Source organism: Pongo abelii, chromosome 4 (assembly GCF_028885655.2).
Source record: "Pongo abelii isolate AG06213 chromosome 4, NHGRI_mPonAbe1-v2.0_pri, whole genome shotgun sequence".
In the NCBI taxonomy this organism is placed as follows: Eukaryota; Metazoa; Chordata; class Mammalia; order Primates; family Hominidae; genus Pongo; species Pongo abelii.
The window spans coordinates 135,686,708-135,703,009 of NC_071989.2; the positions used below are offsets into that span (position 1 = coordinate 135,686,708).

Here is a 16,302-nt window from a genome sequence, read left to right on the forward strand (position 1 = left end):
CAAATTTTGAACTATTATCAACAGAGGTATTTTATGACAAACAGTGGTTCACCAAAAGTAGAGTTGTCAATAAGTATGCATATAAAGTGGCTCCTGATGTGAAATTCAAAATAACTATATGATCGGTTAATAGGGTAGAGAGAAAGAAAAGAATCAAAATAGCTATATAAATGGTAGATCGGGCAGCTGATACAGGGTCAAAAAAGTGAAATGAAGACAAAAGGGAGACTGAGGTAGGAGGATCACTTCAGCCTGGGAGGTAGAGGTTACAGTGAGCTGAGATTGTGCCACTGCACTCCAGGATAGGTGACAGAGCAAGACCCTGCCTCAAAATAAATAAATAAATAAATAAAATTTAAAAAAGGAAGAAAGAAAAAAAAAGTGACCCAGCTAAGAACTTAAAATCCCTTTATTCTGTGTTCTTTTAGGACCATCACTTAGCAGGGGCTGGATGATCTGATGCATAATTGTAGGGGTTTTAGGGCCCATACAATTTTATATTTTAAACAATTTTAATTTAAAACTTGAGACTTTCATCTTCCATGGAAAAATCAGTTTATTGGTAACACTGGCTTGATATTCCTATGTGGCAACAGACAAGAAACTGAAGGGAAGCATCCTACTTTGGATGAGCAAGTGCTCCCTGAGTTTCCCCAGGTCTAACCTGATTTGTAATAGTTCTTTAATTTATCCATATGGCCTCTGAAGGCATTTGAGTTTGTGTTCCCTGGTTTTGGGGCATTCTCATAGCAAAGGTTCTGCTGCCAGCTTTCTCTTGAAACTGTAACCCTTCTCCTTTTGAAGAAATTCTAACTGCTTGATTTATACATTTGAATTAAGACTTTCATACCGAAATGCGAAGGTTCCTGACAAGGGAAATAATCTCAGCTGTTGTTACTAGTCATTGACTCCATTTATTCTCAAGCTGGTGTAGACAGGGAAAGAGAGTGGAAAGAACATGAGAGCACAAGAGTTCTAGAGGAAATGTCCAGGGACAACCACTAAGGAGGGAGAAGGGGCAGAAAAAACTGAGTGGGAAAAGTGGTACTCTAATTATGACTTCCACTGCCCTATTAACTTTCTCTAGGGCTGGCCTTTATTATTCATATGTGATTCAGATGTATTGGATAACCGGAAGAAAAATGACAGCAAGATGAAATAGGGCAGACCAGGGGAAATGCCATGTGGTGGGAAACATGCTGTGGGAAACAATATTTGTAAAAGAATTTCATGGCTCCACAGAGAGTGGTCAGGTCAAGAGAAATGCCATTCTAAAAACAGAAGAGCCTGGGATGGCACTTCCTGTGCATAGAATCGTCATGCTTTCCTCATAGACACAGACACGGCAGGACCAGCTGGTAAATAATTTGTCCCAAATGAAGGTACCTTCCTTCTGATTTCTTCCCTAAACAATATGCTGACGATTTTGAAATCCTTCTCGAATTGAATCAATTTGCAGTTGTATCATCAGACCTTTGTAGGTTCAGTTGTTAGGAATTTGTGCTCAGGAAAACTAGAGTTTATTCCAGTGCTGGTTAACATTTTGATGTTATAGTCCATTAAGCTCATGTTACTTATGTTACTTAAATCTGACTCAACCTACAGAGACACACTGTGAGAGTTGTGGCCAGAATAGATAATGCCTATGTAAGTGTGGAATTAAGCTAAAAACTCTTTCTGTTTTCAAATAAATGAATAGGATTATGTGCTCCACAGATGGTATTTCAATCCCTTGTGTGGGATCCATTACAATAGACTATTTCAACACAAGCTGTTTTTTTTTTTTTTTTTTTTTCTGTATAAGTCAATTACTTTGTAGAGGAAAAGCTTAGTAGAACACCGCATTGTCATTTTTTAGTATTAGCAGTTCCCCAAATAAATATTTATTGGGAGGGTCTAAAGCCAATACCCTTTAAATGCTTCATAGGCATTTAAAGAGCTCTACCCTCCAGTGATGACAGACTCTCGGTAAAATTGAATAGTATGTACATAGAGGATTTGACTGTTAGCTCAGGTTTTTTTTTTTTCTCTATGGAGAGAGGGCTCTTTGCCTCTCTCTAAAAGTTCTCCTCATACTCTAGGGTTTTTTTTGTTGTGTAAACAGCTTTAGGGAGGTAAAATTGACATACAATAAGCTGCACATTTTAAAAGGTACAATTTGATAAATATTGACGTGTGTACACAACCCTTAAACCCTCACCTCAATCATGATAGTGAACCTATACATCACATATGAATGTTTCCTCATACCCTTTTGTAATTTCTCCTATCCACCCCTCCCTGCTCAGGCAACCGTTGATCAGCTTTCTGTCACTCTAGATTACTTGGTATTTTCTAGAGCTTTATATAAGTGGACTCATAGAGTATGCTCGCTTTTATATCTGATTTCTTTCACTCATCATAATCATTTTGAGATTTATGACATTGCCCTATGTGCTGTTAGCTCATTCCTTTTTATTGCTGAGTAGGATTCTATTGTATAGCTATACCACAATTTATACTTTCATGTACTTAGCACATTTGGATTTTTTCCAGTTTTTGACAATTACACATAAAACTTCTCTGAAAACTTACGTACACATCTTTGTATGGGCATACATATGCTTTCATTTCTCTTGGGTAATACCTGGAGTTGAATGGCTGAACCACATGGTAGTTGTACAGAAGTGTTCAGAGATACTTTATTTGAAATAGCCAAAATCTGGAAATGTTTGGTATTGTTTTGAATCTATACAACTATTGGAGGAGAATCGATATCTTATTAATAGAGTCATCTGACTCACAAACAAGTGCTGTCTCACTATTTAAGATAATGTGTATATTGTGGTGTTGTTAGGTAGAGTGTTCTATAAATGTCAAATAGATCAAATTGATTGACAGTTTTGTTCAATTCTTCTTTACTTTCTCTCAACAATGTTTGTTTTTAGTGTACAGGTCCTTCACATCTTTGGCTTGATTTGTCCTTAAGTATTTCATATTTTTTGATGTTATTGTAAGTGGCTATTCAATTTTTGATTGTTGCTAATATATAGAAATATAATTGAGGTTTTGCATAGTGCCTTTTATCTGTAATTTTGTTAAGTGCTCTTTTTTTGTAGTTTTTTTTGTGGATTCCATTAGATTTTCTAAATACATATATTTACATAGTCTGTAAATTAAGGCAGTTTTACTTCTTCCTTCCCAATCTATATAAGCTTTATTTCTTTTCCTTGCCTTATTACACTTGCTAGAACCCCCAGTATTGTGCTGAATAGAAATTGTAAGAGCAAGAATCCTTGTTCTGTTGCTAATCTTAGAGGAAAGCATTTCATTCTTTTACCATTGAGTATGTTAGTAGTAGGTTTTACATATTTGTGCTTTATCAGGTTGAGGAAACGCCCTTCTGTTTCTAGTTTGCAGAAATTTTTTGTTAGGAATAAATATATTTTTCTAAATGCTTGCTAAATGCAGGCATCTTTTGAAATAACCATATATGTGATTATTGTATCATTCAGGTCTACTTAGGTTTTATATATATATATATATATATATATATGAAGGAACTATATATATAGGTTTTTTATATATATATATGAAGGAACATATATATGTGTATATATATGTGTGTATATATATGTTGGAACAAACCTCACATGGTCATAAAGTTTAATCCTTTTACATATTGTTGGATTTAATTCACTAAAATTTTGTTTAGAATCTTTGCACCTATGTGAGTGATACTTGTTTGCAGTTTGTTTCTTTCTTACTGCAAATGTCTCTGGTTTTAGTGTTAAGGTAATTTTGGCCTCACAGTTGGAAGCTGGGAATTAGTCTCTGGCCTTCAATTTTCTTTAATAAGTTTTTTTTAGAATTGGTATTATTTCTTCTTTTAATGCTTGGTGTAGTTCATCATTGAAACCATCTGGAATTGGAGGTTTTTTAAAATGGGAAAGCTTTTAACTATAATTTAATTGCCTTAAAATATATAGGTCCATTCAGGTTATTTATTTCTACTTGAATAAGCTTTAGCAGTTTCTTCATTTCATCTAGGTTATCAAATTTATTGGCATAAAGTTTTTATTAACATTTACCTTTAAAAAAATTTATAGATTTTATAGTGATATCACTTCTCTCATTTCTAATACCGGTAATTTGTGTCTTCTCTCTTTTTTTCCTGATAAGTATGGTTAGAAGTTGATCCATTTTGCTGATCTTCTCAAAGAACTAGGTTTTACTTTTGTTGATTTTCTCTTTTGCTTTTCTGTTTTTTATTTTATTGATTTCAGCTTTGATTTTTATTATTTATTTTACTCCCCCTTTCATTGGGGTTTAATTTGATCTTTATTTTCTAGTTTCTTAAGGTGGAAGCTGAGATAATTTCAGACTTTTCTTCTTTCATAATGTAGGCATTTGGTGCTATAAAATTTCCTCTAAGTGCTGCTTTAAGAGCATTTGACAATTTTGACATGTTGTGATTTTATTTTCATTTACTTTAAAATACTTTCTGATTAATATATCTTTTGATTTCTTCATTGACTTTGAGTTATTTAGAAGTATGTTATTCAGTTCCAAATATTTAGAAGGATTTTCCAGATATCTTGCTGTTACTGATTTCTAACTAAATTTCCTTATAGTTAGAAAACTGCTTTGTATGCATTGAATCTTTTAAAATTGATTGAGATTTGTTTTATTTCATAGAATATGATATAACTTGATTATTGTTCTGTATGTTCTTGAAAAGCAAATACATTCTGCTGTTATTGGGTGGAGCGTACTATAAATATTAATTACATCAAGTTGGTTTTTAGTTTCAAATCTACTATATCTTTTCTTATTTTCTTTTTAATTGTTCTATCAATTATTAAGACTAGTTATTCAAATCTCCTGCTTTAATTGTATCTATTTCTCATTGCAGTTTTTGAAACTGTTATTAGATGCATAAATGTTTAGGATTATTATTTCATTATAATGAATTCAACATGTTATCATTATAAAGTGACCTTCATTATCTCTAATAATAGTCTTTGTTCTGAAATCTTCACTTGATATTAATATAGCTACTCCAGCTTTCTTTTGATTAGCGTTAGTATGGTTTTTTTTTTACATACCTTTACTTTAAAAAAAATTTTTTTTTTTTTTTGAGACGGAGTCTTGCTCTGTCACCCAGACTGGAGTTCAGTGGCGCGATCTCGGGTCACTGCAAGCTCCGCCTCCTCGGTTCACGCCATTCTCCTGCCTCCCAAGTAGCTGGGACTACAGGCGCCTGCCACCACGCCCGGCTAATTTTTTTGTAGTTTTAGTAGAGACGAGGTTTCACCGTGTTTGTCAGGATGGTCTTGATCTCCTGACCTCGTGATCCACCCGCCTCAGCCTCCCAAAGTGCTGGGATTACAGGCGTGACCCACCGCACCTGGCCAAATATTTGCGTTTTTATCAAGTGTGTTTCTTGTACTTATAAGCAGCATATTGTTAGGTCTTACATTTTTAATCCAATCTGTTAATCTCTGTCTTTTAATTTAGATATTAGACCATTTATGGTTAATATGATTATTGATGTAGTTCGATTTGATTTCTGCTTGTCCTATCTGTTTTTTGTTCTCATTTTTCTCTTTTATACTTTCATTTTAAGTTGAATATTTTATATAATTCTATTTTATCTTCTTCACTGGCTTACTAGCTATAACTGTTAGTTGTATTGTTTTTGTGATTGTTTTGGGGTTTATAGTATCCACATTTAACTCTTCTCACATTGTAATTTGAGGCAAAATGATGCTTCAGGGAGAGAATGAGGTATGTATCTAATGGCCAGATTTCTAATTCCCCTCATATCTTTTGGTCATCCCACTTGCACTAGGTCGTGACACCTTTACTTAAAATGTATGGCAGAAGTTCTGAGTTCTTGTATCTCCTCCTTATATAGATGGGTCTTCCATTTTTCTGCTAGTATAGATTTTTATTTAATTTAGTAACTGACTCACCTGAAAGATCGTTCAAAAGATCAGTGTATTAGTTACAAATCATGCTTTGCTGCAATAAATAGAGATCTGAAAAATAGAAACATATACGTAATAAGGATCCTTATGTCATGATAAGTCTGGAAGTGGGTAGTTTATGGCACTTATTTATCCATGCAAAGAATTCAGAGTGAAGGGTTCCATGATTCTCTTGGTCCTTCCCTCAGAGTTGCCTGGTGCTTTTTGCAGATTCAGCCATGTCTACACACCAGGCAGCAGGAAGGAGGAAGAGAAGGGGAAATGCACTTACCACCTGAATCTGTCTCTTAAAACTGTTTTCCACATGGGCATTTCAATCTAGAAAGAGGGCCAATAAATGTAGTTTATTGCTGACATCACTGCTGGCCCTGGTACAAGTAAGATTCTGTTAATAAGGGTTGAAGGAAGAATAGACATTGGGTATACAATTGGCAATGTCTGCCAAAGATACTGCCAGTAATAGCTCTTTGTACTTGCCCTTAAATGACATGAAAGCCCTACAAGGAATGGAGAGAAAAGACTTATAGATACAAAGTTTTTGTATTATTATTATTACATTTACTAAGTGCAAACATCTAGGTTCCTAGCATTCTCAAGCTCTTTCCACCACTGATCAGCCATTTATGGACATCACACATGTGGACCACTGGTGGCTGTGGGGTAAGAGCCCTTGACCCCAAGCAAAAAGTTATGCAACTTTAGGAATGGGATGCCAGGAAAAAGGTGTGTGAAGCAGCTGTTTTTGGGCATTCCTCCCTGCAACATTATTTCAGAGATATCCACTTTTTCAGCTCAGATGTTTTGTCTTTCATGAGATCCCCTTGATCTCACCCCAGTTGGAATTAACTGCTTCCACAGTCCCCACAGTATTGTTATAACAGTTTTGTTGAGATGTAATTTGCATACCATACAATTCAACCATTTAAAGTGTACAATTCAACCATTTTTAGTATATTCACAAAGTTGTACAGCCATCACATAATCAAGTTTTGAACATTTTCATCATCTCAATACAACCCCTGTACCTATTACCCATCAATCCACATTAACCCACAGCCCTAGACAACCAACTAATATTCTGTCTATCCATATGGAATTGTCCATTTGGACATTTCAAATAAATTGAATCATTCAATATGCTCTCATAGTATTTTTCTGAAACCTCTCTTATTATCCCTGGATTCTACTCTGCATTTATTGAGTTTGATGGATCTACATCAGATTTCCTTTACAGACTAAGAGTTCCCGGTCTGCTATCTTAATATACACAGTAGTGCCTATCAGTGTACCTAGTGCATCAGTACATATTAAACTGAAGAAAAAGAGAATTCCCTTTCCTTTTTTATAAGCAAACACAATAGGGTAGGCTGCAATATAATGTTTGGAAATATGAAAGCAAAATGATTCCTGTGCACTTTGTAATTTTGTAAGGACTTTGCATGTAATTGTCCTCAGATAAAAGTGTGGGGAAGATAAAGTATATCTTGGAAGTCAACTCTCTGTTTGCTTCTTTCTCCTTCCTCCTTCGAATCTTCTGACTCCTGACTCCTGGTCATCTGGTACACCTGCCATGGTATCTGACCCCGAACATCCTCTATCATCCTTTTCACCCCTACTCCCTCTCACTCCTATTAAAATCCATCTTATGTTTTGGTCCACTGGGAGTCAGGGACCAGGGTTTAATCCTATTTCTGTCTTTAATACCAACTATGAATATTGGGGAAATTACCCATTTTCCTGATTTGTTTTCTTGTCTGAAAAATGCAGGAATGATGCTCAGTAAAGGCACCTTTAACTCTAAAACTCTATATCCCTCTGTAGCAACTCACCAAATAAATGAGAGAAAATAAGATTAAGATTTGTGACTTACACTCTTTGCTCATAGCATCAGAATAAAAGGAACTTCTGGTGACAGATAGGTTAGCTGGAAGGTTTGTGTTTCTATTGGATAATTGTTTTAAAAAACTATTTTGATTCTGGAAACATTTTCCATATTAATTTAAATAAATATATTCTTTAAGACAATGATATATACTGTCTTTAGAGATATAATTGGTTTATTAAGAAGTCTTTAGTCTTTCTACTCCTCCTTTCACTTTTTTGCCATCCCTAGGTGAAAATCCAAAGGGAATTGTATGTGGCAGAAGAAAAACTATTGAGTATAGTTAATGGCTCTCAGTATTAAAGCCAAGTATTTACAAGTAAAAGGAATGAGGTCCATGTCATTGGTAATGGGATTTAAATGGATTTAGGAACTGAGACTGAAACAGGAGCCTAATTAGAGAAGATTTCAGGGTCATCATGTCAGTGCCCACCTGTCTATCAGGCAGACAGACTGTCCACAGCTTTTGTTTCGAAGACATGGCCTGTTCTTCTCATCAGTGTCTCTTGCCTCCTAGTTCTTGAGGGAAAAGACGTCTTGGCTGCCCCATGCAGCTTGCTGTGTCTGAAGGAGCATATTGAGAGTAGGTTGAGATTCAGCTTATATCTGGCCTCTAAAAAAGATTCGGACTCAGAATATGATCTTTAATGATTTTCTTAAAGATCGGTGCAGAAAAGAAATCATATTGGATAGATTATCTTTGCTTAGGTTATTCTAGTTTTAATTGCCCTTTTAAAAATAGGAAGAAAGGACATGGGTAGGGAATAAAATATCTATTCCCATTCATGGGACAGCCACACTTATAATGGGTCCTTTGTACCTATTCTTTATATCTCTGCTACTGAACATCTGCTAAGTGGACCTCTGTTCCCTTTTTTCTTTTTCTAGTTGATTTTGGGGTTTTCTACATGCACACTTAATGTCTTTAGCCTACATTGGTTTTTCATGTGGAGCATGTTAGTTATAGAAGCAGCACCCAGAGTAGGTGGCATCTGAAGCTGAATAGGGGAGGTAAGACCAAGGTAGTAATTGAGCTCAGCTAATCTCTTGGTGGTGGTGTGGGCGTCTGTGTCATGAATGTGCCATAGTCAGTGTTTCTGCACCTTGGTGAGTTGGCACATCAGAGAATAAAGAGAGTTCTATAGCTTACTCTGCCTTCCTCTGTTGCTTCCCTTTGCTCTTTTCCATCTTTGACGAGGTTTGTTGCTGGATGTGGAGAACCCAGAGATGGTGGAAAAGGGCATGGAGCAGAGATGGCACTTGTATAAGGGAGTCTAATGTGTGAAGATTCTCCGTCATGGAAGTAGGATTTTGTGTTCTTTCCTTTTAGACTCCATCCCAACAATATTTCTCTTCATTTAGATCATTATTTGCCTTTAGGCATCAATGCTTAGAGGTGATTCCATTGGCTTTAGCTTTAATTAAGAAAAAAGAAATCATTAGGGAAGCAGATTCCCCCTTCCAATTCCTAATTAACTTACAGGCAAATTTGTTTTCTGCTAATGACGCATCCACATTTTGTTTCAGACTTTGGCCAAATGTTAGTTCAAGGTTTTCATAAATGTAATCCATATTTTAAAATTACCATCACGGATTTTTTTAAAAAAATATTACAATTGACTGAACTTCTTGGAATTCATTTCATAAAACACAAAGTTTGTACTATCAGGAATCACACATGAGAACATTGTGTGATTATCTAGCAATCTCAAAGCATTCTGAAGCAGGTCTCCTTTGATTCTGCACTTAGAAATTTACTTATTATCTTTTTTGGAGTTAACAAAATAAGAGCAACAAAAAAACAATGGATTGGGATCCAACCATATGCAATTCTGATTCTTACTTCTCTGGAACATATGCTTAACTTGTCATGCACTTATTTACCCATTCTAATAAGTGTTATCTTGATATTAGAGCAAGGTGCCATGCTGGCTTGCTCAATCTTACCTTTCTTACCAGTTGATTCAGGTGGAACTCAATTGACGTCACCCTGGAGTTAGGAGTCAACACAACTACAATTAAAACCAAATTTTAATCTCCAGCTTCTATGGTGTATATCAAATAAGTAGTGTGTGGGAGAGAAAGACGAGTGGTAAAAAGTGAAAATGAAGATAAAAAGTGAAAAAAATGAAAGGATAGAGAAGAAAGGGAGAGCAGTGAATTGAGACCTGTCCATAGAACACTGGAAATATTCTCCCCTCATAGCCAGCTTCTTGCTAGATGAATACAAAACTCTAGGTTGCTCTGATGGAATCCAGCTTTCTGAGTACCCAGAAGTTTTCAAATTCTCAAATGGTAATATTAATCCTTTTGTTAAATAAAATCTTACATAGATGTCCAAGATATAAAACAATTTAAGTAGTATTAATATAAATTTATCATATAAATGAACATTTATAACATTTCTTCAGTGTGAAGTTAATTGGTGAGAACTACACTATTAAACACAAAAGTCTGAAATTCAAGAATATGGAGAATACTTCCTTTCATCAGCCACCACATTCAATTTCTGTGTTTTGGTTTAAATGCACAGTGTCAAAGAAGTCTTGTTTCACATTAAAGGCAAAGAGTATCTAATTTTTAAAACTTCTGAAAATATTCAGACAGAATTTTAGTAGCTTTACTATGTTGAAGAAGGAGAATTGGTAAACTTGGGTCTGAAGGCTGTTCACTGTAATAGTTGCAAACATAGATGCCATCAGTACCTAAGACAAGTGGGAGGCAAAACCCTCTTGTGTTGACATATTTACAGTGGGTGCCAGAGCTCTCACTGGTGGGAGAGTCTCCTGTACCCATGCTGCCGTTTAACACAGTGTGAGATAGCATCCAGAGCATACCCTGCACTGTTAGACCCAAGCCTACTGTGACATTTAGTTGAACTTCCCACACTCAAGTATGGTAGTTTGCTGGCTTTAGGTATGTACATATCTAAATTTTAACGAAAGAACAGGACCTTGTGCTTACAAATGAATGACATCTACAAGTTCAAACACATACCTAGAGGGGGAAGCAGACACTGAACCCTGAGGTTGGCACATACTGACTTAACTTGGCAGCAAAAATCAAAATAATGCAGGGCCAGTGTGCTCATATGTTACAAGTAAGTTCTGCTTTTAATTGCAATGAAATATGTAATTGTCTGACTCAAATATTATGAGGTTGCTAAGCACTTCCTTCAAACTCTAGTATCAGAAAACTCTACCCTGGACCAGGGTCCCAAGCTCACCAGTCCTGGTATTCCTCACTAAATTGCCTAGGTGCTAAAGAGTTATTCCGATGATAGCAAGAGAGCTTGTGTTTTTTCCAAAATTTATGGCCACTTTATTTCATTGTGGTGTCCTCTCCCTGTTGGTTTCTTATAACAAATGTATACTTTTCATTAAACTGTTCCTAGCGAATTCTCAGAATAAAGCCCCAACACCTTAATTTGGTTTTCAGGGTCTCTCTCTCTACCTTGCAAGCTATTGCCCCAAACACTGCACCCAACAGAACTTATTTCATTTGTTTCTCTTTTTACCTGTTGCTTTTGCTTTCTCTTCACCTAAAATGCCCTCCCTTATATATCTTCATCTCTAAATCTTATGATCAAGACCTTAGAAGTAGTCATTTTTGGTTCAGCAATATATATGCACTATGAGTGTGTGCACACGTGTGTATATACATATATACACACATATTAAATATACACCTTAGTGCATAAATCACATATATTAATATTAATGACATGGAAATACTACTGCCATTATATTAAGTGGAAAAAGCACATTGAAAAATGTGATTCTATTTTTTTGAGGAGAAAAATATGTAGGAAAAAAATTTCTGAAGGTTCTACATCCACAAAAATGTTAACCAGTTTGAGCTACTGGAGATAAGGCTTATTTTACTTTTTGGTGTTTTATATATTTGAGCAGTAAGTCTTTTGTAATAAGACATACACTAATAAAATGCATCTCTAAAGTACAGAGCACCTCATCCCACCCTTAAATAAAATTTTAGAATATCTGAACCCCAAACCCTTTAAGTCATTCTCACAATTATGTATATATCCAGATATTTTAAAGAATGTTTAACCAATGTGCATGGTACTAAGGTTGATGATAATGCTAAGATTTGGCACAGCATATTTTAATGCCTATTTTGGAAATCATCAGACTGTCCATTCACTCATGTTTGCAGTGATGCCCCTTTTGTCTCCAAGGGTTGAGTACACCTAAGATATTTACTAATGAAAGAGGATTGAGATTTACTCTTTCCCAAAGACCTGGGTGGCATTTTTCAAATATTCTCCTCAACAGAAAAAGAGCAAGCAATTCTGCTGTGTCATAGTTGTGAACAACGTGTTCACAAAGAAGTGTGACTATTGTTTCTGGTGAATGTATTATGTAAAAAAAATCATAATATATAATCATAATACTTCCCATCTACTCTGTCACTCTGAGGCCCTGATATCTTGCTTTGTGGTTTCTTTCTCTATATAGGCTTCTTCTGAAACAAAAAGGAATATTTGATACTCACTGATAATTTTTTTAAAGAGTGAATTAGGCAATTTTCCTTGAAACTTCTTTTCTAATTTAGCATGAAGTAGAATAGAATAGTAGAAATGATGGGATTTATTTGGTGATACCAAAATAAGAAGGGGAATTGTTTTGTCCTACAGCAGACTGTAAGAGGGCTGAGGAACGGACTGAAGAAAATTATCAAGCATGCATGTTGTTTTTAAGTGATACTTGAGCCTTGGATGTGCAACAGCTGTGTTGTTGGCTTTTTTTTTTCTTGTGCCAACTTTCTTTATTTGATTGATTTTCTCTCTGACAGCCCACTGTGCTGATAAATGTGTCCATGGTCGCTGTATTGCTCCAAACACCTGTCAGTGTGAGCCTGGCTGGGGAGGGACCAACTGCTCCAGTGGTAAGTTTCCACCTGCTGTTGTCTGTCTCGGGATGTTTTTGCTGTAAGGCCCTCCTTGTCTGCAGATGACCCTGAGCCATGCTTTCCCTCTTCATCCCTACACAGAGCATAGTGTGAATGCCACGTCCAACTCAGTCATACAGTTTCTTTTAAATCTGTACATGTACATATACATTATTCGTTAATTAAGTATAAAGAAAAGTTCTTGGAAAGAAGAAAATTTCAACGATCATACAACAGCTCATACTTCTGTGGATATGAATGCATTTTCTAGAGTAGGGTCCACAATTTAGATTCCTTACCTCAGTAAGGCAGTTGTGGTAACATAGCTATTGTATCCTAACTTCTGTTTTTACCTGTTGATTTCTCTAAGAAAATCTCTTGGTGATTAAAATTTACCACCTGTTGGTTTTTAACTCAGAAGTGAAATTGGCATTTTTGACGCTAACATATCTTTTTCTCTCTGAATTCTGAGATGCAAATAACGAGTACTTGTTCAGATAACTTTAGGGAGACTTCTCTGTAATAAATGAAAATTCATGAACATTTTGGTACTTATTAAATCAATTCCTAACATAGTATATAATTTGTCTCCATTATGTTAGAATTATAATTCTAAAATGATGGTATTTTGGACTAAAAGCAGTCTACACATAACATTTCATATGCATTATCATAAAGATTATATCATGGAATGTCATGTAATACAGTTGCTTTTCTAAATTTCACAGTTTAAACTAAAATCTTCTGGCTAACTTGTTGCTGTACACGTAATTGCATCCACTTCCTTTTCCTTTATACTTCTTTTTTCGCCTTGAGAAACGTGAGAAGGAATTAAAGTGCAACTAAATTGTAATGCATGAAACATTACATTTTGAAAAAGGAAGCAATCGTTTTAAAAAGTTAGCAAGTTCACATGAGAGCACACATTTCTCTTCGTTGCCACCAAGTAATTTTTTGAAATTAGTCTGAATGGACTTATTTCAATAAGCTGATTTTAAAAATTTTTACTTGCTTATTTTGGAATTGGGGAGATTATTCTTTATCTTGCTAGGACTACTTGTTTCGGACTTGTGATCTCTTGGCTCTCCTTGAAGCAGCTTCTCCAGGGGAAGCCCTTGTGCTGTCTGTGCACAGAACACTTGGTGTGAAAGAGCCTTTTTACTGTACCTTAAACAGGGACTGGGAGTGTGTGTGTGTGTGTGTGTGTGTGTGTGTGTGTCTTTCTGCCCCTGACAGGCTTGTCAATTCCAGGGGAAAACTGTCTTGCAGGTTTTTGTTTTGCTTCTGTTGGAAATCAGGAGGAGAGTGGGCATTTTGTTCACACGCCATTGAGGCAAAATGTTTGGGATGTGGGATTTGGCTCATGTCCATTTTTCTGGCCGACTGACCTCAAATGTGATGTTGCTTTCATTAACTTTTCCAGTTTAAAAATCAGTTGTGCCTAGACATCTTGAAGAAAAATAACATTATTATAAACTAGTGGGATAGGGAAGAGTGGGCGTATTAGTCATTTAAAACTATGTGGTTTGCCACTAATTCCAGGGCAAGAATGCTACAGAATAACTTCAGTTGTATTCATACTTTGTCTCCTAAGAATTGCAGACTACCTCGAGCTAAGGGCTCAGACTGAAGTGTTTGTGTAAGCAAAACAAAAGCCTACATGGGTTTCAGACTCTCTAGAACTGATTAGGACCTTCTAGAAAATAAACCGTTGCTTTATTTTGGAGTTTAATGAAGACTCTAGAATTTTGAGAACAGATGTTCTTTTAACACTGAAATATGATATTGAAGCAACTTTTAATTTATTTTTTACAACTCATGTTTTGGCTTTATGATGAACAAAAGCACAAATAAACATGAACAGATGTCTGAAATGTTTAAAGGTGTTCTGAGAAAAACATCTTTGATACCTTTTTAAGCAGGTAAAAAAATGATATTCTGAGCTGAACCCAGCATATAGGTCTTGCTATCTGGGTTTTGTCTGTGGCAATCAACCTAATATCGGGAAATGTATCATTTTGTTCATTCTTGACTAGATAATTCTGGAACCAAAATCTATTGTCAAGTAATATGCTACTTAGCAGAGTATAAATGGCCTAATTTCTAAGGATTCTATTTCCATCTCTCCCCCTCTTTGGTTATTGTTATGCATCAATTTGATGGTGGACATTAGATCCATAATATAATTGCTTTGATAATTAGACTGGCTCCTTGTATCACTTAAGATCCAATCAGGAGACAGAAACCACAGTAATTTTTAAATTTTTAAAAAATAAATTGGTTTTATTTTGGGACACTTTTAGACTTATAGAAAAGTTGCAAAGATAGTACAGAGCTCCTGTGTGCTCAAACCCAGTCTCCCCCATTGTTAACTTCTTAAATTACTATTAGTTTGTCAAAACTGGGAAACTGACCATAGTATATTACTATTCAATCAACTGCAGATGTTATTTGGATTTTATCAATTTTTCCACTAACGTCCTCTTTCTCTTCCAGATTCCAGCTCAGGCCAACACACTACATTTCACTGTCATGTCTCCCCTATCTTCTCTGGTCTGTGACAGTTTCTCAGTCTTTCCTTGTTTTTATGACCTTGAAATTGATAGTCTAGAGGAGAACTGGCCAGGTATCCTGTAGAATGTTCCCCAATCTGTGTTTGTCTGGTGCTTTTCTCATGATGAGACATGGGTTATGAGTTTTGAAGAGAATACCAAAATTGAAGTGCTCTTTCTCTTCACATGATATCGTGATATCCATGTGACATCACTGATGTCATCACTTGGTTAACCTTCATCACCTGGTTAAGGTAGTGTGCTAGGCTTCTCCACACAAAGTTACAATTTTCTCTTTCTGTACTCTACTCTGTAGAAGCAAGTCACTAAGACTATCCAACCTTCAGGGATGAAGGGCAGGACTCAAGCTCCATGTCTTTGAGGCAGGAATATCTGCCTATATTATTTGGAATTTTTCTGTAAGGAAGATTTCCTTCTTCTCCTGCATTTATTCAAACATTTATTTATATCAGTAAGGACTCATGTATATTTATTTGACATTTTGGGTTATAAAACAGTATTACATAATTTATTTTGTTGCCCAGGTCATTCCAGCTTTGGCCATTGTGCCTTTTTTTTGTTTTGTTTTTAGACAGAGTCTCGCTCTGTCGCCCAGGCTGGAGTGCAATGGCACGATCTTGGCTCACTGCAACCTCTGCCTCCTGGGTTCAAGCAATTCTCATGCTTCAGCCTCCCTAGTAGCTGGGCTTACAGGCATGTGCCGCCACACCTGGCTAATTTTTGCATTTTTAGCAGAGATGGGGTTTTACCATATTGCCCAGGCTGGTCTTGAAGTCCTGACCTCAGGTGATCCACCCACCTTGGCCTCCCAAAATGCTGGGATTACAGGTGTGAGCCACCGCACCCAACCCATTGTGTCCCTTTGACATGACTCATCTTTTTGATTTTGAGTGCTTTCTTACTTTCTGGTGCTAGAAGATATTCCAGGCTCATTTTTTATTTTTCCTACTGCAGCCCTAAAATG

The 16,302-nt window shown here is 35.9% G+C and overlaps 1 protein-coding gene across 4 annotated transcripts in view; it reads left to right on the forward strand.

Moving 5' to 3' along the window:
• Nucleotides 1–16,302, forward strand: part of MEGF10 (multiple EGF like domains 10) — a 244,996-nt gene that overhangs the window by 132,994 nt on the left and 95,700 nt on the right. For all 4 annotated transcript variants that reach the window (XM_054555890.2, XM_054555891.2, XM_054555889.2 and 1 more), the window contains one exon: nucleotides 12,670–12,762. In XM_054555890.2, the coding sequence (XP_054411865.2) occupies nucleotides 12,670–12,762 (93 nt within the window). The remainder of the gene's footprint in view (nucleotides 1–12,669; nucleotides 12,763–16,302) is intronic.